Source organism: Cucurbita moschata, unplaced genomic scaffold (genome assembly GCF_002738365.1).
Source record: "Cucurbita moschata cultivar Rifu unplaced genomic scaffold, Cmos_1.0 Cmo_Scf00053, whole genome shotgun sequence".
In the NCBI taxonomy this organism is placed as follows: Eukaryota; Viridiplantae; Streptophyta; class Magnoliopsida; order Cucurbitales; family Cucurbitaceae; genus Cucurbita; species Cucurbita moschata.
Window position 1 is genome coordinate 780,459 of NW_019268569.1, and position 21,163 is coordinate 801,621.

The window sequence follows — 21,163 nt, forward strand, 5'->3', positions numbered from 1 at the left end:
CTACAGCCGGCGCGGGGACTGCCATTGGGAAGAGTGAACGGTTAGTTTGAAGCTTGATATTTTAGCTTAATCTCGATTATGGATTCGACGTACCACTAATGATTATTTGTAACTATTAATATAGTAACTAAGGTACCAAAGTGGAAAGTTGAAGCAGCAACCTCGACCTAAGTTGGGAAAGTAGAAATTAAAACCACATATTCCATAAGATAACGGTGAGTGATGAAGCCCAATAAATTTTGGAATTGTTATGTTTTGTGCAGTTTAGATTGATTTGTAGATCTAAGGGTAGGTTTGGTGTGGGTCAGAGTTGGACCAATATTTCTAAAAGCGATTAAGGGAAGGATTCGAGGTAAGAAATTTTTCTATTGAAACTATACTGTTTTGTTTTCTAAAATACAGTTGGATGTGTATGTCATCGTATGAGTCGTTATAGGGATGTTTTTGTGTGTTGTTATGCATATTGATAATGAAAATAATTGTTTTTGGGATCACATATGTGCATGGCATTTAATGAAATAAATGTAATAACACGATTGCTTTTTAGCTCATTTAAGTTATTTGGAGTTAAGCTTAGACTATTTTATAAAATTAGATTAGTCAATTTCTACCGCAGAATTCTAAATTATGATCGTGAGACTTTTTAGGTATAACTAGATTTCAAGAAGCAACTTTAAGTTGGTATCAAAGGAGCATTGTGACTTCGGCTTAAGTCAAACAAGTATTGGCTTTACTATTGCCTTGATTAGATGACTTGTTTGTTGTATGAACAACACATCCCCTGTGACCTCTACAAATGTTGTGTTTTATGATTGTATGACGTGTATTATGTTATGTTATGTTGTCTTAAGGGGGAACTCAAGCCTTATTCACATTTTTTACCTTGCTTTGCAGCTTTGTTAGGCCTAAGGCAAAGTTTGTCTTCGTCGACCGAATATCACTTGTGTGGAATCCAAGCTTGTTGGGCCACACACGCCGCCTATGTATGCATGTTAAATCGTTTGCAACACAATCGACTTGCCTCTACACTATGCCAAGTCATTCAGCTTCACCTTGCCTCTACTTGGGGCCAAGGTCACTCAATGCAACATCGCATCTCATCATCATCTCGGTTCCCAACAACAAGACTCATGCATCGTGTTGTCATCCCATGTCTTGGGACAGCTCAACCATCTTGGTTTGCTCGAACACGGGTTGGAAACTGACCCATGTGTCGACCATCTCATTGGGACATCTCGAATATCCATCCATCCATTTCTCATTGGGCATTGGACTTTTCGTGTCAATGCTAGACCCCATTTATGACATCTGGTTCGAATAGCGAATGCATAATCTAACCTCCGACACATGGGCTAGGGCGCAATACCGGCACACCCTTGTCATCCTGTACATCCTTAAAAGACATTTTTTAAAGCAAAACGCCTGAGACACTCGTCCTGCAACGCTCCCTACATTGTGACACACATACATGTCACAGGGTAGCTTGCTTAGACCATAGATCCCATGGGTGGTTGAGGCATTTTCAATCCTTCCCAAGTAAACGTCATTTGGGGAGCGGACATTCGACCCACCATTGCATAGTCCGTTGAGTATTTGATTGACACCAAATTTGGTGAGGTTTCATCTTTCATATAGATAGACTTATTCCCAAGCTGTATGCAAAAACTTGTATCGGAACTCCGACTTCTGAGCTTATAGCGTAGGGCCCTACCCGACCCTCTCGAGTTTGTTTTAGGCACTCGTGTTACCTCATTCTCTCAAACCTTGTTCATGCTTCGATTTAGTTTGAATCCACACTCTTGGTGTGTTGGATGATGCATCGTCCTCCTCAGTCGCATCATGACACTTCTCAATTTTGACCCTCCGTAGACGAATGGACACCACTTGAGAGTCACAATTTGTCCTATCTTACATCAGTGAGATTGTGATGCTGGGGAGGCAATGTAAAGACTATTACACGGGTTGGGTGTGGGAATTTGGACACTCTCCTTGCTGAGGTTTGGATCCCAAACTTGAGGTATGGATTTGAAGCTACCAATTTACCAACCTCCTCTTTTTTTTTCTTTTTTTTACGTTTTCCCCACTTTTTACCATTAACTTTTAGCCACGTTTTGTTTGATTTTTACCCCTTTAGACAACCGATTGTGACAAAATTTTCTAGAATACGTAAATCACTTGATATTCATTTATTTTTTTCTAACCCAAACGGAGATAACTATAACAAAATGGGAATAATTCGACAAAAAGATAATTTAAAATTTAGACTCATGGGGACGACCCTTTTCCAATAGTGATTCTTCCTTTACGTATAGATTTGCTTGACGTCAAGGAGCACTCTTCACCAACTAGACTTATTAGATTTAGCATTTGGAAGAAAATTCTACTATAAGTTTAAGATTCAAAATAAACTCAGCATTAAACAAGAGATCGTTATAATAGAGAGATTTAAAAAAGACGTTAAAGTCCTAAATGGAGAGAACGTTAGAGAAATAGAGTTACGGCATCAAACAATAAAAAAGTATAGTTTATCTTTCCATTTTGGTCGTAACCTCTATTTGGTAAAGATTTGAAGAAAAATGTGGTGTAATAAAATAAAATAAAATAAAATCTGATATGATTGAAAGCAAGAACATTGGTTAAATCAGATTTTGTTTAGTATATAGTATAGGCGATATTAGTGTAATAAATTACATATTTTTGGTTAGTTTGAATATAATATATGGATTTGATGGCATAAGCATATGTTCTTTGGGCCACCATTTATTTGACTCATAAATTAAATACGTACCTTTAGATGCCATTTGGACGGGCATGGGATTTTGCTTTCACTACTTGCCTGCATGTCTAACACCTTTATGCCCACTTATTTATTTTTATTTATTCTTTAAACCACTCTTTCAAATAATTTTAATATTTACCATATAATTTTTCAAATTTTTATAAATGACCGCTCAAAAAAAAATTTAAAGTTGGATTAGGGTTGAAAAAATTTATGAGCCGGACAATTGCGTTGAGTCTAAAACTGTCTCAACTAAATTCATGAACACTCTGGACGACCCCTCCTTAGATAGCGATTTTCTATCCAGTTTTAAGGTGGACCTATACGAGCCCATAGAAAAGTGACGCGCTCTAGATATAATATAGTTTGGGAAAATCAAATGTAAATAATATTTTGAGACGTGGCAAATTAAATTATATGTTTTTATCATAATATAAGGATGTAGTTGTAGATATTTTATTACATAAAGTAAGACTATATTTATAAATGTAGTTTAATGTAGATAAGATATTACAAAAATAATGATTTAAAAGTATTTACATTTGAATGAACTCAACGGTCTAATAATTATAAGTTATTTATTTATTATTATTATTATTATTAAATTTGGAGAGGGGGCTAAGAATTTATAGAGTTTAAAAAGAATGATACGAAATTAAAAAGTCTAATAATTATTATTATATTAATTTCCGCGTGGGCGTGTTGAGTCATCCAATATGGGAGTCCAAGTCAGGCATAGGAGGAGTCCACCTGGCACCCGCGATTTGAGCCTTAAATGTCGATTTGAGTCCAACTCATCTACACCTCATTTATGCTTTGAAAAAAGCCCATCATCTACGCCATGTACCAAAATATAGGGTCTTATCCAAAAATAATAATAATAATAATAAATAAAATCAAAATATAGGGTTTAAATAAATAAATAAAAAGCGGCAAATGCCCCTGAAGATAGATTATTACAAGCCATACTTGGCATTCAGGTACCAACTTCAAAAGAAACCTGTCTAAAACTACCTATAAGCGATAGGGGTCGAGTTATTCATGTGAGATGGATCCAGAAAAAAGGGGGTCCGAGTTATAATCTACAAATGATTCGTGTATATATTTCACAGAAATGTGAAATCAAAGTAGGTGACAAGGTAGCGGGAAGACATGGAAATAAAGGTATTGTTTCAAAAATTTTGCGTAGAGAAGATATGCCTTATTTGCAAACTAGAAGACTTGTTGATATGATTTTCAATCCATTAGGATTCCCCTCACGAATGTAGGACATATATTTGAGTGCTCACTCCTTGTACAAGTTACTCCACTTTTTTAATGATTCATGCTTAGAATTATAATTTGAATTTCGATACCGGATAGCCTCAGTATTCTTTTACATCTCCTACGACATGTTCCCGTTACTTACTTTTTTCTTCAAAGAGTGAAAGTTATCCTAAAAATTCAATACGAGTCATTCCAACATGTTTTTATCCTTACTTGCATGCATCCTAGGAAAATTTCGAAGGTTATCCAACATAGAATTGATTCAAGCAAAGCACGCTTAACTATGAACTTCTTATGATTAATCCACAAAAAAAAGAAACGTGTACCTTGTTAGTATAGGTAGTGACTTTCAATTATTTCAAGTATTTCTTAGTCATCCTATTCACATGATTATTCGAATGTGGTTTTGGTTCCTTCATGCATCTCTCTTTTACTCGAGTGTCACATGCTCACTAGCTTCCGCCTTACATCATTCTCGAACTAGATTCAACACTTGATGGCCCGACATTTCTTATATCCTTTGTGACGTTACTTACCCTTCACTTTTAAGAGCGAAGACTATTCTCACAGACCAACAAGAACAATCTCATTCAAATGTGGTATCCGCTTATTCAATACCCCTCCTTACTTATGTGTCACAATTTCTAACTCTCTAATTTTGAAGATAGATACAATTTATTTAACTCAATTAAAAAGTACTAAAAACAAATTCAAATTACCCATTTAGTCTCAAAATTTTTAAATAGGTGTTTAACCAAATTTAAAATTTAAAAATGGACTAACTTGTTTTTATGAGATGAATTATGACAATTACAAGTAATTTATAAGCAATAAACTTAAATTTTAAAAGTAAATAACTCACGTAAATGTTTACATAAAATTAAGTAAAGGTTAGATTAAACATGTGTGTTACATACATTAATAATAAATTAAAGTCATTATATGATATTATTCAGGTAGCAGATGCCATGATAATAGTAGCAGGAAAAAGGGGGGAAAACTAAATAAAAGGGCCCAACCGGGTTCGAACCGGTGACCTCTTGATCTGCAGTCAAATGCTCTACCACTGAGCCATGGACCCGTGGTTGTTGTTGAATTAACATTTTATAATTTGAGTGGTGATAAGTGGTTCATAAGTTAAATCCTATACATAATACATATTTTTATTTTAAATTTTAAAAGAAATATTCATGTTATAAGTTCATTTTCTTTTTATTAAAACCAAAAAAAAATAGCATAACATGATATGTAATAAATTATAAATATGTCCATAAGCTCATTAAATTCAACCGCCTCATAAACTCGAAAAGATTATAAACTAAAATTTTAAATTAAACCTAAGCATTCAAATCATGCCAAGAGAAAATTATACTAATTTTGTCAGATTCATCGTTAAGTCTAAACTGATCATTCAAGATGTTTGAGCAAGCATATTGGAGATAATCAAGGTCACATTTCAATCAAATTATGAGCGACAAAAATGGGTTTGATCCTCCCGGTGGTCCCGAATCTTCCTCGATTCAGCTGCCAGAATTGTGGGCAGAACATATGCTTCATCGGCGTCGACATCCATGCCGATGAGTTCATCAACTATCCCTCTCTGTTGGATCAGGTGAAGTTCAAAACTCTTAATTGTTAATGTTTTATGTTCGGGCTTTTGGTGTCTAATGGGATTTCTTCAGTTACTTTGGACTTTTGTAGTGTTTTTTTTTTAATGTAATTTATTGTGGTTTGCTTTGGATTATGGTGCAGTAATTCCGGCTTTGGACTTCAATGATATGAGTTATTGAAGAACCACATGGGAGAGATTGTGGCCTAAATTAATAAAGGCCTCTATAGCTACAACCCGAATTTCAATGGTTTGAATATCGACTAAAAAGACGAGACAAAAGAAAATAAAATAAAAGTAAAATAACCTCGAGCTAAAATGTAAAATATATGGTAAAATTTAAACCAAATTAAGAGCCAACACCGTCACAGATAAATTTTTAAAAAAAAAAACAACTTAATTACAAATCATCGATATTCAAGTTTATTACAAATAATAAACGGGTTTAAGAAGCATTTATAAAATAAAAATACAAAAGACTTGAAGTATGTAGATGAACTAATGCCCTACACAACTCTCTCCATGATCACGCAGCTCTCAAACGCTCCCACCACTTTGATCTATAGCCAACGAACATTTGAAAAAGAAAAGTAGAAAGAGGTGAACATAAAACTACTGAGTAGTGTAACAACCCATTCCGTATCTTGAAAAGCGAACCAAGGGTTTAACAAATGCTATAAATGTTAGTCATGAACCCTTGCTCTCATGGATTGTGACAACAAGTAGTTCGTGAGATAAAATTCAAAAATCCAAACAAAAATAACCAACTCTCCACCAACGCACGCTCTAAGGAAAAAAAAGGCAACTCTGTTAATATCAATCCAAAGAGTGAAGAATTCGATAAACAATCTCTAAGTTCAGATAATGATATGAGAAGATTCCAAATATTACTAGTTTTGGATCAAAACAACTCCAAGCATGTTGCTTTACTTGTTGATTGCCAACACTTAGTAGCCGAGGCTTGAGGCGAGCACAAAACTCAGGCTTGACAAATGAATCCCAACTTGGTTGAGTTTAAGCTAAATAATATCGTTTAATGGACCATATTTTTATCTCATTTCAACTACCATATCTGTTCATGCATATACTTTTCTACAAATATGAAAGGGATGATTTAGCAATAAATAGTATCAAACCATTTTTAGTAAATACCATCAAGAGAATAACACACTTCTACTCCCATTAATTTCATTCCTCTTCCAACTCCTAAAAAGTAAACTGGGTATTGTAAAATAGTCCAGATCTGGTTCAAACACCACGATATTAAGAGCAGAACAAAGACTTTAACCAAGAATATCAAAATATGGAGATCATCAAATGCATATTTTCTCAGCTAAACAGCCATAACAACCTGAAATCGGGATTCGGGTTCATCTTCTACAACATCTATTTTCTCCCTAATAACTAAACAGTCCAAGAATAGGTCATGCATGAGAGGATTACAGTAACAACTTACAGTCGGTCATGTTCCCAACAACACTTCCTGATACGGATCAGAGATGGGAGTCTGTTCAAATTATCAACTTCAAATCAAATCACAGAGCCTTCTATAGAGTTCTGTTCTTGCAACTGGAAAACATCCAGCCAGTAAATCAGTAATCAAAATAAGATCATAAACATCAACTGAAAGCCACATCATGAGGAATGAAAGATAGCAAGGTATTATTATCATCAGCAGCCAAGGGAATGTCTTCATTACTTCAGTAGTTTCTACACGATTAATAAATCTGACACTTTAGGTTCCTAGATACTGGAACATGCATTAGAATGCTAAACTTAGACCATCTTCATTAAGAAACTAAAGTCTTGGAAGAGGTAACAGGATAATGGCTACTGGGGTACTGAACAATTCTTACAAAAAGGCTAATTTAGGTAATCTTCAGTTCAGATGTATAAGTTCGAATGTACCAATCACATAATGTAGGCATTTTATAGTACACACGCGAAGAATTAAAGTGGGAAAGATAGATTCACGAGGAAGGTTAGATATACATGCAGCAGACAAAGGTTTCCTTTGCTCGTTTGCATGCCAATCAACTGTCAATTTGTGGCTTTCTGCTCCAGGCGTAGTCTTTTTTGATCTCCCTCCTCACTGTGGTTGCTGGATGTTGTCATTCTCTTTTCCTTTGCCTCCACTGAACATCTTTTATAAGGTTTGAATCCTGTTCGACAACCCTTGGGGGTTCCATTTCCTTGTCCAATTGTGAGAATTTTTCCCTCTCCATTGTTGTCACCTGTTGCCGATGTGTATCTCTCCATAACTTGATCTCTAGAAGGTCCACAAATCTTGCTGTTAAGGTCCATAACGGATGCACAACTATCTTTATCTATAATGTTACTATCTTTCTCAACATTCCCATTCTTCTCATTCTCGTTTTCTACATCATATGAAGGTGAAAAGCTTTGAGGCAATATGTCACGAGTGAAGAGAGCTTGAAAAGCCAACCGCCCCTGTATGATATAAATTACGAGAAAATGTAAGCATTATACGAAGAAAACTGCAACAAAATACATTGAATAAACTAACATACCCTTTTTACCTCATCAGAAACCTCCTTCCAAGATTCATTTATGTTACTGATGCATCTACTGCGACGATTACTGGACTCGGAAGCTGGACAAGTCATCTCAAGCTCTTTTTCCTCCTTTTCTTCTTTATCATTATTTTCTGTGGCATCTATCTCTTGATCACTTCCAGATGGTGTATTGGAACCACATGAGGAGCGATCTACTTGTTTTCCCCTCTTTCCCTTGTTTGAATCATGAAACTCATCCTCAGCAGGTGTCTTCTCGTCATGGGCAGGTTTCACCGTAGCATTTGCATTTGCATTTGCACCTCCACTACCCTCAGAATCAGATGATGAATGAGTAGGTGACTTGGAACCTGAATGTTGAGCAGTTAAAGCTTCTGATTGTTCTGCATCAATTTGCATGGAACTTTCTGCTTTGTCCTTGGACTCGGGATTTGGACAGGTATCTGATGGTTGTGCCACAGGAGCAGATATAGCAGAACTGGTAAAGGCAGAATGAAAAGGGGCACATAAAGGTAGCAGTCCATGGGCCGTCCACCATGCAGTTGCAGCTGCTACAGTTGCTGTAGCAATGGCTTCCATACTTGGGGTGGAGTTCATTTGCTTGGTTCTAAAACTTTCCTTATCACACATGGGAGAATCTACAGAAGCTTCAGGATTCACATAGGGCCAACATGTTGCTGTCAAACTTGCTATTGCATGGGCTGCAGGGTTTTGTTGAAGGGTAGACACAACGAGATTTGAAAATGAGGAGGACATATGGAGAAGTGACTTATAATTTTCTTGGTTAGGGGGAAGTAAGGTAAATGGAGAGGGATGAACAGTTGGATACGATTGATAAATGCACCTAGGTGCATTGTTTTGACGTTCGAAGGAAACAGAATCAGATGGATTCCGATGTATGTTATGCTCTCCTGGAACCTCCATTGCTGGATTAAAAGAGGATTCCTGCAGCGGAGTGTCTGTTACAGACTCTTGAACATTTGCTCCCAAGCTTCCATCGACCACATGCACAGGCACATGCCTTGGATAGTTATGAGCAACTTGCATTTCATCTCCAGACAGTACGCAGCTTAAAGCTTCTTTCTTTTCAGCAGACACAATTTTTTCTTGTGAAGCACTTGCAATCTCAAATTCTGAAACCTTGCCCCTGCCTTTATCATGGAGTGGCTGTTTTGCATCAAGCTAAGGTAGTATGACATTACGATTCAATATAAGTTAAAAGAACATATAAGATTCATTTGTTTCACATTGCACAATTACCTCTTTAAATGAAGGCACAAACTCCCTGAAAGCACATAAGTCGTTCAGGTTCAGTTTAACTTGCGCAGGTACAGAATTTTTGTTTTTCCAAGAAAAGAAGTTAGCTTCTCGTGAAAGGGTAAATACTTCTGAGCAATTATCGTCATGAGTATCCATTTCGCTAGTTGCTTGTTCTTCTCCACTAGTGGCCTAATAGTATGAGTAGCAAAAGTGAAATATCAATAAATATTAACGCATTGGAAGAAGATAGAAGAGTGCACCACACCTCATTCAGTGGCTCTTTCTCCAAATCTAAGATTTGTTTGCTCTGTGAAGAAGACACCAAAGTCAAGAGCTTCCCGTCATTTGCACCCAACTTTGATATAGGAGTTTTCCTTGGGTAAGGATTACTCGGTTTCCTCTTCGGCCGAGGTGGTGGAATATCTATATCAAGAGTTTGTCCTACAGGAATTCCCTTAATGAGTGCTTCCTTTTCCAACTGGGAAAATTAAATTAAAGAAAAAAATCAGAATCTCAGAAAATAAAACATATCTTCGCACAATATCCACGCAGAGAACATTTTTAAAGATATCCATCCTTGCAGTGGGGAGTTGAACAATTGCTGAAAAATTATATTGAACTAGGAACTTTGTACATGATCTAGGACGCAAGAATCTAAGAAACAGATAGTGGCCCGATATGATATGTTCATATAGAAGTTCAGGCTCCAGAAGGAACATGAAAATGGTAGTTTACATGCACAGTCCTTTCAAGGATAAGGGACCTTGTAAATTTAACCGTCGAAATTGTCTTCTACTGTAAAGAGTGCAAACTTTTTCCTTGAAGTTGGCAGATAAATTATATTATTAGAAAGTATTTACAAAACAAAAAATGAAGCTATCAAAACCTCAATACACTTTCAAAACAGTTCACCTCATTTTAGCTATCCAAATAAAACATGTTGTCAAATGTCGAGAAATGGCATCTACAAATAAGAAAAAGATGGAAGATAACATAATTATTGTCAAAACTGTGAACCACTAATATTTACAGACAAAGAAATCCAACACTCACTCAAGCTTGAGCGAACTTATATATCAATTTGTCAAACTACCCCTTTGAAAGCACATCCTTGTTGGCTTCGTTGCCAGAAAATAAATGATACAGATAACACAGGCATTAATCTTCTCCTTTATCAAATGGTTGTCAGTCTATTATGCTTGGTCCTATATTTTATGAAATGCTTGTCAATTGCAACATGTTTTGTTCTATCATATAAGAAGTGGACTATGAACTATACAGATAGCAACCCTGTTTGAAGTAAATATGTACAGGTGACTTAGATAGAACTTCCATTCTTCAAGTATTCTTCATCATAATATTTGCGGTGCCAAAGCTGAAAATTCAAGTTTCGTAATGCTCCAGGCCATTACATCTCATTCCCTTATTGACATCACATCAGATCTCTTCTCACTCCATCCCTCATCTCTCATACCGTCATCACTCCCCATCTCTGGCTTGAGTCTGTCAGTCTCATCTTTGTTGGGCCTCCATTTCTGGCATTAGCTATGTCTTTGTCATCGTCTCTAGCTTCGGCTCCATCATCAATCCTCTGGGAAAGACCCAAGCATGAGCCACTCCCTCCAAGGCATCGATGACCAGATCTTCACACTCCCTCGACTCAAAACCTCTTCTTTTCCTCTAATGCCTCTTCTTTCCTCTCCCATCCCTCCCTACCTTGGACCCTCTCCATGCGTTTTTAAACTCACTATTCCTAAATAACTCCTAATAACTATAGTCAAATGTGGTGGTGGTTCTATCATCATTGATATTTTCTTCTTCTCTTTAACTTAAACTTACTCGGTGATTTTAGATACTCGTACCATTACTAGCTATATTCATCTTTTTCTTCTCAATTTTCCTAGTGTTCATGTTCCATTGAGGAGTGGCGATGTGAATTTGTGGTAAGAATTATTCTGGAGAATTGACGACAATTGGGCCAAAATTGCAACTCCAAAAAAAAAAAAGGTAACCACCGAGGCTTAAACCAAAAGATCCAAATCACTATGAACTGCCTAATAAACCCAAACCAAACGGTTTTTCAAGTAGATGGACTTCAGTTTGGTTCAAAATTCAAAATAACTGAGAAACTCGGCTAGACTCTAGTTTAGACTAAAATCAATATGCACCCCTAACCTCAAGTATGTCTCCAAAAGCACATGCTCACAATTTCTTTGCCCATCAAATTGCGGGTGGTAAGCAATGGTTGGAATCAATGGAATGCAAAAGACCCAAGGAGCTGAACCACATCTCAAACAAATGTTGCTACTATCATTTCACTAAATAATGTTGCCACACTGGTCTGAAGTGTGCATACTTTGTCAACCTATAAGCCACTGTGAAGATGGCATCATTTCCATAGATTTTGAAAGGCCATCCATGAAATCCATCAAAATATCTTCCTAGATTTTAGTCAACATTGGAAGTGGTTGAAGAAGACCGGGTGCACACATGCCAAGGACTAAGGTTTAATGGAATCAAATACTTGTATTCCAATAATTCAATCATCAGATACGTACTCTTCTAATATAGGTGAAAAATTCAAATATGAAGGGATAGAATCAGGAAATAATACAATAAAATAAAATAATTATCAAAATATTTTCAACCAACATGTTAAATCAATATTGAACTCGAGAACTTAAGCCAACGGATTACACTAAATTTAACTATAACAAAATTTTAACACTCCACTCGTGGGCTTGGAAATTTGTAAAAACCTCAGCAAGTGGAAATCAATATTAAATGGGAAGGAAATAACTTAAAGGAGCTGGAATACAAAACTTTAAGCGGATAGGTTACTGTAAATTTAATTATATGAATACCTCAACACAAGGTGTTGTTAGGCTTCCAAATTGTACAATGTTTCACATACATGTTAATATTTGTCTGAATATCAATCTAGTATAACACTCTCGTGAGCCTCGTGTAAGTATGATGCTACTCCCTCCTAATATAGAATCATGGTAGAAGTAAGGTCGATGTCTTCAACAAGACTAGGCAATCTTTATGGATTAAGGTCCCCTTTTTAGCGTGTATTTAGATATGTTGGCCAAATCTTCTTAAGGTTGTTAGTTATCTGAATAAGTTTTGGGTCATTTAAGACCTCACCATTATACACTTTAATATCAAGAATGGTGAGAAACTTGCCAAGTGAATGGCTGGGCAAGGCATGGTCGAGCATAAGTGGCATTGTTTTCAAACTCAAAATCATATTGAGTCTTGAAGCCATTTCCCAACAGTTCAGAAATCTAGCATTATTGACTAGTTGTAGAACTCTAAACTCTAGGAGGTACTTCAATGCCTGTTGATCAGTCCTTGGAATAAACTTTCGGCCAGGTAAGTATGTTCTCCATTGTTGAATTAAAAGGACTATCGCCATCAGCTCCTTTTTGTAAACACACATCAATTGAGCTTAGTGTAACAAATTTTGAATGAAATTGTGATTATGCGCTACACCTATGATAAAACTATCTCTAATCCGGTATTGGATTGCATCAATCTCAATCATGAAAGGCAAGCTGAAGTGCAGAAGAGCCAACATAGGCAAGTTACCACCCCACTGGGAGTTTTTCTACAGGAATTGGGTGCAAGGAGCGACAATAGTATTATAATTTGAAACAAACTGTCAATAGTATCCCATGAGATTTCAGAATCCCAAAAGCTCTTTCACATTAGTGGTCATTGAAATTGCAGCATCAACCGTACCTTTTCTAGGTCTACCTCCATTTATTGTGCTAACACCTACTCACCAAGATCCTCTATGAGATCTCTTGCCAATCGACACATTCTTCAAGTTCTCATAAGGATTGTTCTCCTTGTAGATTAAAAACTATAGTCGGTGATATATGGACATAAATCTAGGTTGTAAATTAGAATATCAGAAAAGATTACTAGGAAGTACTTGTGTAAGAAGGGACTAAAAAGGATAGTTGTGAGTGCATTCACGAGATCTGTTAAGGTTGATATAATTAAATTTACGTAACCCATCGGCCTAAGCATTTGGGTTCAGTGGTGATAACAATGTATCAGCGAACACCTATAATGTCATTTCCTCCCCGATTATTTTTTAATTAATATTTATTTCCATTGGGCCTTATACAAATTTTCAAGCTCACAAGTGAGGAGGGAGTGCTAATCCATCAACTTAGGCTTTTGGGTTCAATAGTGATTTAACAAAAAACATCACTAGAAATTCATAGCTTCTTTCGTCATTTGGAAGACTATCTTAGGTATACCTTCTTTAATCACTCAAATCCAATGATAACCCAACTTAAGATCTATCTTAGAGTAGATTTTAGACCCATAAAGCTTATCCAAAAACTCCTCAACCATTGGTATTGGAACCTATCAGGGGTAGTTGATGTTGTTGAGCACTTGATAGTTTACACAAATCCCCAACTCCCACCAATTTTTCACTAGGATAACAAAGCTTGAATACAATTTCAACCGTCAACATTTCACTTACTGAGCCTTTGAATTTTTGTTTTCTATACATGGGGTAGTGTATGGTCGGTCATTAACAAGAGTATGCCTTCCTTCATCTACATGCGGTGGTTGATGTTTCTTCAGAGTGCAATCCTTAGCTGAAGGGTGAACCATGTTCAGTTAATAAGGAAATCTACCTCTGGGAAGGAATAAGGTGGACTGAAGATACGTCCCTCTCAAAATTCAGGTTGCCAATTATGTTCTTCCTAGGTGCAAGCTAATCTTTTTAAGAAACTTATATCCTGGTTGTGACAGGGCAAATGAAGTGTATTACCTGGCATGCTTGCTTGCACGTCCATTCAACAACTGTCACATTCAACTAATCTTTTCCAAGCAAATCAGCTCCATAGTAGTAAAATAAACTAGGATTCCAACGCTATCAACAGCTACTAACTTGAGGTTTTTTTCAGCAATGTCTTTCAGACTACACAATTAGTAACCCTTCTCTAAAACTGTTCTCACTTCAGCCAGTAACGCAAATGAACAAAAGAAAAAAAAAAAAAATGAAGATGATTAAGACCCTTCCATTTATGCGTTATTGGGGCCTATCATGTGGAAAAAAACTCTTAGAATTTTCTGCGAGTGACCTCTCTGTTTTTGGTTTCAATGGTTAATGTTGTTGCCTTCTGTTTGCTCTCGGGGACTGTACAAATTAAAGGGTTTCAGAAGTTCATTCCACTGTATGGCCATTGTACCAATCATAAGTTGAACTTTGGTCATATTTTTATGAATTTCTCCAAAGAGATGACGAGTTGGCGTTCTTGGCGAGAAAATAGTTTTCAAATTATGGAGAAATTCTATTTTAGACACCCTACTGTCAAGACTACTTAACTTCCAAAGTGTTATGCTCTTTTTCTAGCCATCAAACCTTTCACAAGGTTTCTTTGATACCAATTTTGGTGTGAACCAAACGAGAGAAACTTTATAAATGAAATCTGACATGTCAGCAGATAGAACACTAGTACTTATACTAGTTTACGCCAACTATATCCCTACTAACCCCACATCAGCTAGTTTATGCCAATCAAATCCTAACTAAGTCACCGGCTAGTTTATGCCAGCCAAATCACAACTAACCTAACAGCTAGTTTATCCCAATTGAAGCCTAACTACCAATATCTAAACTGGGTTGAAAATTCATGAATGTGATCAAAGCACTGTGGCACGTATATAGATATTGTCTCATACACAATATTGAGCAAGGGAGGAGAACAATATCAAGCAGGCACCAACTGTAAAAAACAAAAGCCTGTGGAAGCACATTTCCAAATGTAACCAGAAAACTGAAAGGTGGACTTTTTTTTTTTTTCAGATTAGACAACGAAGAAAGGATCGTGTTTGGAAAAAATATCTGAATAGGTAATTAGTCATTTAACTTTATTTTGACTCGACTGTATTAGATGGCACGCTCTAAAGCATTTTTTTTCCCTAGTAATTGTTGGCCTGAGTACCAGAGAGAACCATCTTAAGTTTAGAAGACATCGTTCTGTGTTAAGAACTAAGAAACGGCTACTTTCTCCAGTATTCTTCATAATATTTGGCAAACTCAGCATGCCAAACATAATGAAATGGTCCCTGGAGGAACTAGGTGCTTCACTTGCAGGTATTTTTTTAATCAGTACTTCACCTTAAATGCTATTTTGGATAATACTCTCTCTAGGGGAATCTAGAAGGAGTCACTAGGGAGGGAGTGAATCCTTGTCATTTTCTATGTGAGTGGGTGGTAGAGTTGATTTACCTTAAAAATGCAATAGGGGACATGGTGATCAACTCTCCTCCACCCTTGGCATAAATTGACCATACTAGTTGGCCTGCCACCCCTAGACCAAGAAAACGGCCTAAATTCAACAAAAGAGGATGAATCATTAGCAAACCCATAGTCGGGTAGACTAGTTAAATCATGGCAATATAGGAGAAGGGCATTCATGAGTATCAACATGAATGTGTCATCCAAATCTTGTAGGATTAGGCACATGTCCCCGTGAGTTAGATAAGGTGCATAAGCTAGCCTAGATACTCCCATCAAAAGGAGGAAGGAAAATAAAATTAAAAAAGATAAAGGTAACTTAAAATAATAAGGGGCAAGCATATACAGTGAGTTTCAGTAAGTTAAGGATTTGAGACCCATCAATAGCACATGATCTGTTGAAAGCAAGCCATCACAGACTCAACTGACTCTTGACCACTTTCTATGCAATTGGATTTACCTAAAAAGGCATTGTTGGGGGGGAGAAAACAGTGTTAACTCTCCAGTACACTTAGGGCAAGGTCAGCCTAGGTGAATCATTCAACTGTGTTAACTCTCTGGCCATTTTATGTGGGATAGGCTTACCAGCATTGTTCTCCTTCTCACTGAATGAAGGTTTCTATTATAGAAAATAGCCCCAAGATGGTTTATCTATCGAATCTTGGGTCGATATGAGCATAAGTACATCCTAAGATCATTTATGGGGAGCCGGACGACAAAGCCTCCTCCTCAAATAAAGATGTCTCTGACCATTTCAGCGTACCATCCCTTCATCTCACTAAGCCACATCGTCCGCGCCCTATTCGTCATGTTCAAGCTTTCCAGCCCGAGAATAGCCAGTTGGAAAGACAGTATGAAAAAGTGTTTCTAACTAGTAAGGAATAAGTTCACCTTAAAGGACCTCTATCTTAAAACCCCCGGTCTAAGAAATTCTCTTCACCAGTCTGAAAAAGCAGGGGAATGGGCATTTTTTTCTGTCAGCATTGGCAGCTAAGGTCTCAGTCAAGTATTCCAAGCGTGAGGGTCACTTCACGATATCAAGGATGTTTCGGGCTTTCGGTCTAGTCCAATCGGCCTAAGGGGCCATCTGCTATTCCAGTTTAGCAGACCTAGCAATCATCCTAATCTTACCACTCATCCGGTAGCAAGAAGAAGCTGATAAAGATCATCAAGCAAGGATGGTTGGCCACTATCAGTAGATACCTTTACCAATTTAACAGTCATGAGGATGCCCTTATCCAATTTTGTAAGAACTTGAAGCACTTGCCAATTATCTCCCCAGGTATGAATTAGAGATGGTAAAGTGAAAAAATTTAAGACAATAAGAATAAAGCGATGAGGAAGCAGACTTTACCATGTACATCAGGAAAGTTTCACAAAAATAAGTCCTGGAACATGTAAAGATTATGCGTATATATATTGGATAGGAATATGCAAAGATTATAATTAAAAAATAAAAAGGAAATCATTTGACTAAAAATTTGATTGGCTGAACTCAAGTTTCATGCACAAAAAACCTTTACTTAAACTGCTAATAAAAATATAGTTGCATATAGCAAGCCCCAAACTTTTTAAAGAAATCTTTTCTTGCTTTGTTTTTCAAAAGAATAAAACTACAAAACAAATCTTTACGATCACAGAAATAAATTTGAATAAACAAGAGACAGTTGGGAAGCCCCAACGTTACAACAAGATCAAGGCCATAAATGAGTTAGGAAGATATATTCAATTTCATCACTAATGTGGTGGCGCTGAAAATGGCTATTGAATTTACCATGTGTACTACAGGTTCAAAAGGAGACAAAACTATATCAAATAGAAAACAAATTTGGAACATTTATACGCTAACAAAGATTTGAAAAAAAACATTCAATCATATTCCGTTCACTTGAGTCATATATACATTGGTGTGCATAAAACTTGAGTCCTTAACCAAAGAACAACCAACTTGTGAACCCATGCGAACAAACAAAATGATAATCAACTTTAATATGTTTAACTCACTCATAAAATCCTGATAAGAAGTACCCAAGTACCATTGGATATTTTTTTTCAAGAAGAAACTATATTTTTAATGAAAAGAAAAAAAAAAGTTCATGGATACAAATCCAAATTGGAAAAAGCTAAAAGAATAATTAGCAGACAAAGAAGACAAAGAACATCCAAGAGAAGCTTTAATCTTGGCCAAATCAAGATGCTCCCTCCAAGATAAGCACATATCTTCAAGATGAGATACTAAAACCTAACGCAATCTAGAGTTGATACTTTTGGATCTTTAAACAACTCTTCACTTTTGTGAGTTGCAATTTACACATTGTTGATGTACAACATTACTTACCCCCAACATTTTTTTTCCTAGATAACAAGTTGAACTCATTTTGTCCGAAAGTAAACTCCAGACATAAATAGTTTAAACATGTAAGTGATGATCTTGTTATTTTGTAGATAACATCAGTATCCTTTCCTCACGGCCTCATTGTAAATTGAGAACCTAGGTATTGTCGGTTTGTGAAATTATTAATCTCATGCTGTCGTCAGCACATCCTTTGTGCAACTAAAAGTTGTCCTAAATTGTGCATTATTTACCGTTAACTTGAAACTTCCAGTAAGCGTTTGATAATACACAACAATCGAAAAAAAAACATCAGAACTCTAGCATCCCAAGCCAGAGGATTTAGTCAGACGAAGCCATCATCTTGAGAAAGAGAAGTCATGCGTCAACTTTAGGTTTGCATGTTTTGGAGAAAAGGTCTTCTTGTTCATCCTTTTTTTTGTTTTTTAACTCAACGGCCATATGTCAAAGCCTCAAAGAGACATAAATCATTTTGATCAGTGTCATCAATGTTTTTTTTTTTTTTTTAATTATTATTATTAGAGACAATTTCATTTATATTTGAAATTTACAAAAAGGATATCCATAATGTTTACAAAAGACTTTTCCAATTTACAATGAGGATGACATAACTATAGGAAGCAAAAATATTAAACCGTTCACCTTAAGATATAGCTTGGTAAATAACATTTTTAAAGAGATTTGTATAAGTATCTTTTCCATGAATACTTTTTTATTTCTTTGTTTCCCCATATTCCAAAAGAAAGCCATGATGAGATTTTCCATAGATGGGATTTTGCATCAATCTTGTCAAACTAATTTTAGTCTAGTACCCATTCTACAGATATGGCAACATCTATAATCAATATATATAATAACAAGCATACAGGATAAGGCAACTAGGCCATAATGCCAATGGAAATACCTGCTATCCTAAAAAAATGGAAATACCCGTAAGAAATGCTCAGACATTCTACTGATGTGCAAGCAAGATTATGAAAAGAAACGTAGATGTTCTACTGATGAGCAAGCAAGATTATGAACCAAACAACTGGACCAAAAAAAAAACACAAAAGGAAACAAGTTCGCCATAATACAATATTTCATAAAAATGAAAGCATTGAAATCAAGGACAACAAGCCAAGAAGAAGAAAAACCAAAAAATAAGAATAAGTAGAGAAGGGTACACATTGACCTTTGAAAAGAACTTCTGTGCATGACTTCGTATCTGGACTGCAGTTTTGGTTCCAATATGCTCTGCATATAAAGGCATACAAAGGAGAATCAGGAGCCTTTTTGAGGGACAATATAAACTCGATAGCATTCATATTAAAGGATCCAGATCAAATTAGCTCAACAATAACCATAAATTAGTATCACAGATCATAAAATTTTTAATTGAAGCAAATTCTGATTAATGACCTGGATGGTAATTAAATTTTGCATCAAATATCAGGAAGTATATAATTCATCCAACCAAGGTTACAAACTAAGAAATCAACAAAAGTCAAAAAGGAATGCTGACAGTTGAGCAAAATATAACCTTCAATTCTCTGCCATGCTCGCCCATAGAGCTTCAGCGCCTCTAAAAATCGATTGTGCTCCTCCTCCGTCCAGCGCTCTCGTTGCTTTGTAATAGTATATGGCTTCCTGGTCTATCATATGTAGACCTCAATTATAAACAGTTTTCATTTTTCATTTCTTTCCCTTTTCTTAACTTCTCCTTAATTATCTTTTCCTTTTCTGTGAGAAGGGGGAATGGATTATTACCTTAAAAACCAAGTCTTCTCCTGAGGAGTTGGGTTCCATCGAAGGACCTGAGCAGCAACCGCTGCTTCAAATCCTCTCTAACGAGCAAGGGTAAAAAGAAAACCTCCTTTCATTGTTAGGGATACAAAAAATTATAAATGGTGAAGCCGTTGTTTCTTTTGTCACCGGGCTCCTTGACGCTACTGCAAAATAGAAAAAAAGCGACAGCAATCGGAAGCGATCCGTCTCTTTTTCAAGTAAACAAAATTAAGAGTTTCGAATTTAACTGCATCAGTAGACTTATATTATGTAAAATTTTAATATAGTAGGAAACATCAAAATAAAACTTCATAGAAAATATTTTCAGAAGCCACCGTAACAAGATAGAGATACTTCGCCGAAAAAGAACTTAAAATGAAAATTCCTTATTCAGAATCCTCACCAAAACGAACTGGAAGACGCCAAAACCTTAGAATGTAGAAAAGAGAGAAAATTCTAATCAGTAATCAACAAACTACTTTCTCCAACTCACAGATATGCATCGCTACAATACCGATCTGGTAAAGTCAAGTTAACTATCCATTTAGCTGCCGAGAAAACATTAGAAATCGAATGATTAAAAAAAAAACAGAAAAAAGAAAAATCAACTAACTTAAGCAGCACCAAGCAATTCAATCTGCAAAAACAAAAGCCTACAGATTAAGAACTCCATCCGTTTCTAAAAATTTTCTCGGCAACCAAACTGAGAGTAAGGATTAAGAAGAAGCCCTAGAGAGAGAGGGGGATAGAGAAAAAGAAGAGTACCTTGGAAGAAAGCCATGGTTGGAGGTAATTCGGAAGGGAACAGTGGATAGTCCGATCATGCATGAGAGTGAAATCACTAGAAACTCAGCAGAAAACCCATGGTTTGTAGAGATTAAGAAGGTGAATTGAAGGAAAAAGTAAGAAGAATCTGAAGAAGAGGAATGAATAAACAGAGAGGGTGGAAGTAGTAGCAGAGAGTATTGTTTTTGTTGTCTGTTTCCTTTTTCTTCTGTATGAGAGACCTAACGCACCGGAAGTTACAGTTTTGGGCGTCGGAGCAATCTCAGCCACTACAATTTCTTCTGGATTTTGCGCCGTTTAAAAAATAAAAACCAGCGAGTTTTTAGTTTTTATTTTTTGAGGCTACAAACAAGTGGAAGAAGGCAATAGAGAAAGGTCGTTGCATTGGATTTTGACAAGTGGCACAAAACTAGTGGCTGTGGATGATAAAAGCCCACCCATGCGCTTTTTCCTTTCTTTTCTTTTTCTTTTTCTTTTTTCTTTTTTCTTTTTTCTTTTTTTAATTTTGAAATTTGTTATTTGCTCCTCCAATCTC

The 21,163-nt window shown here is 36.2% G+C and overlaps 1 protein-coding gene and 1 non-coding gene across 8 annotated transcripts; both read right to left on the bottom strand.

Annotated features, from left to right (window-relative positions):
* Positions 1-5,054: 5,054 nt before the first annotated feature.
* TRNAC-GCA lies at positions 5,055-5,126 on the bottom strand. Its single transcript has one exon. It is a non-coding gene; the product is annotated as a tRNA-Cys (tRNA).
* Positions 5,127-7,292: 2,166 nt separating this feature from the next.
* On the bottom strand, positions 7,293-20,957 carry LOC111436302 (protein LHY). 7 transcript variants are annotated; one of them, XM_023074035.1, is made up of 10 exons: positions 20,608-20,957; positions 20,456-20,479; positions 20,246-20,271; positions 19,825-20,006; positions 19,598-19,709; positions 19,250-19,311; positions 9,714-9,926; positions 9,449-9,637; positions 8,186-9,370; positions 7,293-8,105 (listed from the first exon to the last, which is right to left on the bottom strand). In XM_023074035.1, the coding sequence occupies exons 4-10, from the start codon at positions 19,861-19,863 to the stop codon at positions 7,695-7,697; spliced, it is 2,211 nt and encodes a 736-aa protein (XP_022929803.1). In that variant the 5' UTR covers positions 19,864-20,006; positions 20,246-20,271; positions 20,456-20,479; positions 20,608-20,957; the 3' UTR covers positions 7,293-7,694. The 7 variants fall into 7 exon arrangements, with proteins under 7 accessions (XP_022929803.1, XP_022929802.1, XP_022929801.1 ...); XM_023074034.1 differs by having other exon boundaries at positions 19,825-20,051; XM_023074033.1 differs by lacking the exon at positions 20,456-20,479.
* Between the last annotated feature and the right edge of the window lie 206 nt (positions 20,958-21,163).

Coding starts and splice junctions, on each gene's coding strand:
- LOC111436302 (XM_023074036.1), bottom strand. CDS start 19,863: ATGGAACCCAACTCCTCAGGAGAAGACTTGGTTTTTAAG. Junction 19,710..19,824: donor GAGAAGACTTGGTTTTTAAG/GTAATAATCCAT, acceptor TACATATGATAG/ACCAGGAAGCCATATACTAT. Junction 8,106..8,185: donor TTTCTGATGAGGTAAAAAGG/GTATGTTAGTTT, acceptor TATATCATACAG/GGGCGGTTGGCTTTTCAAGC.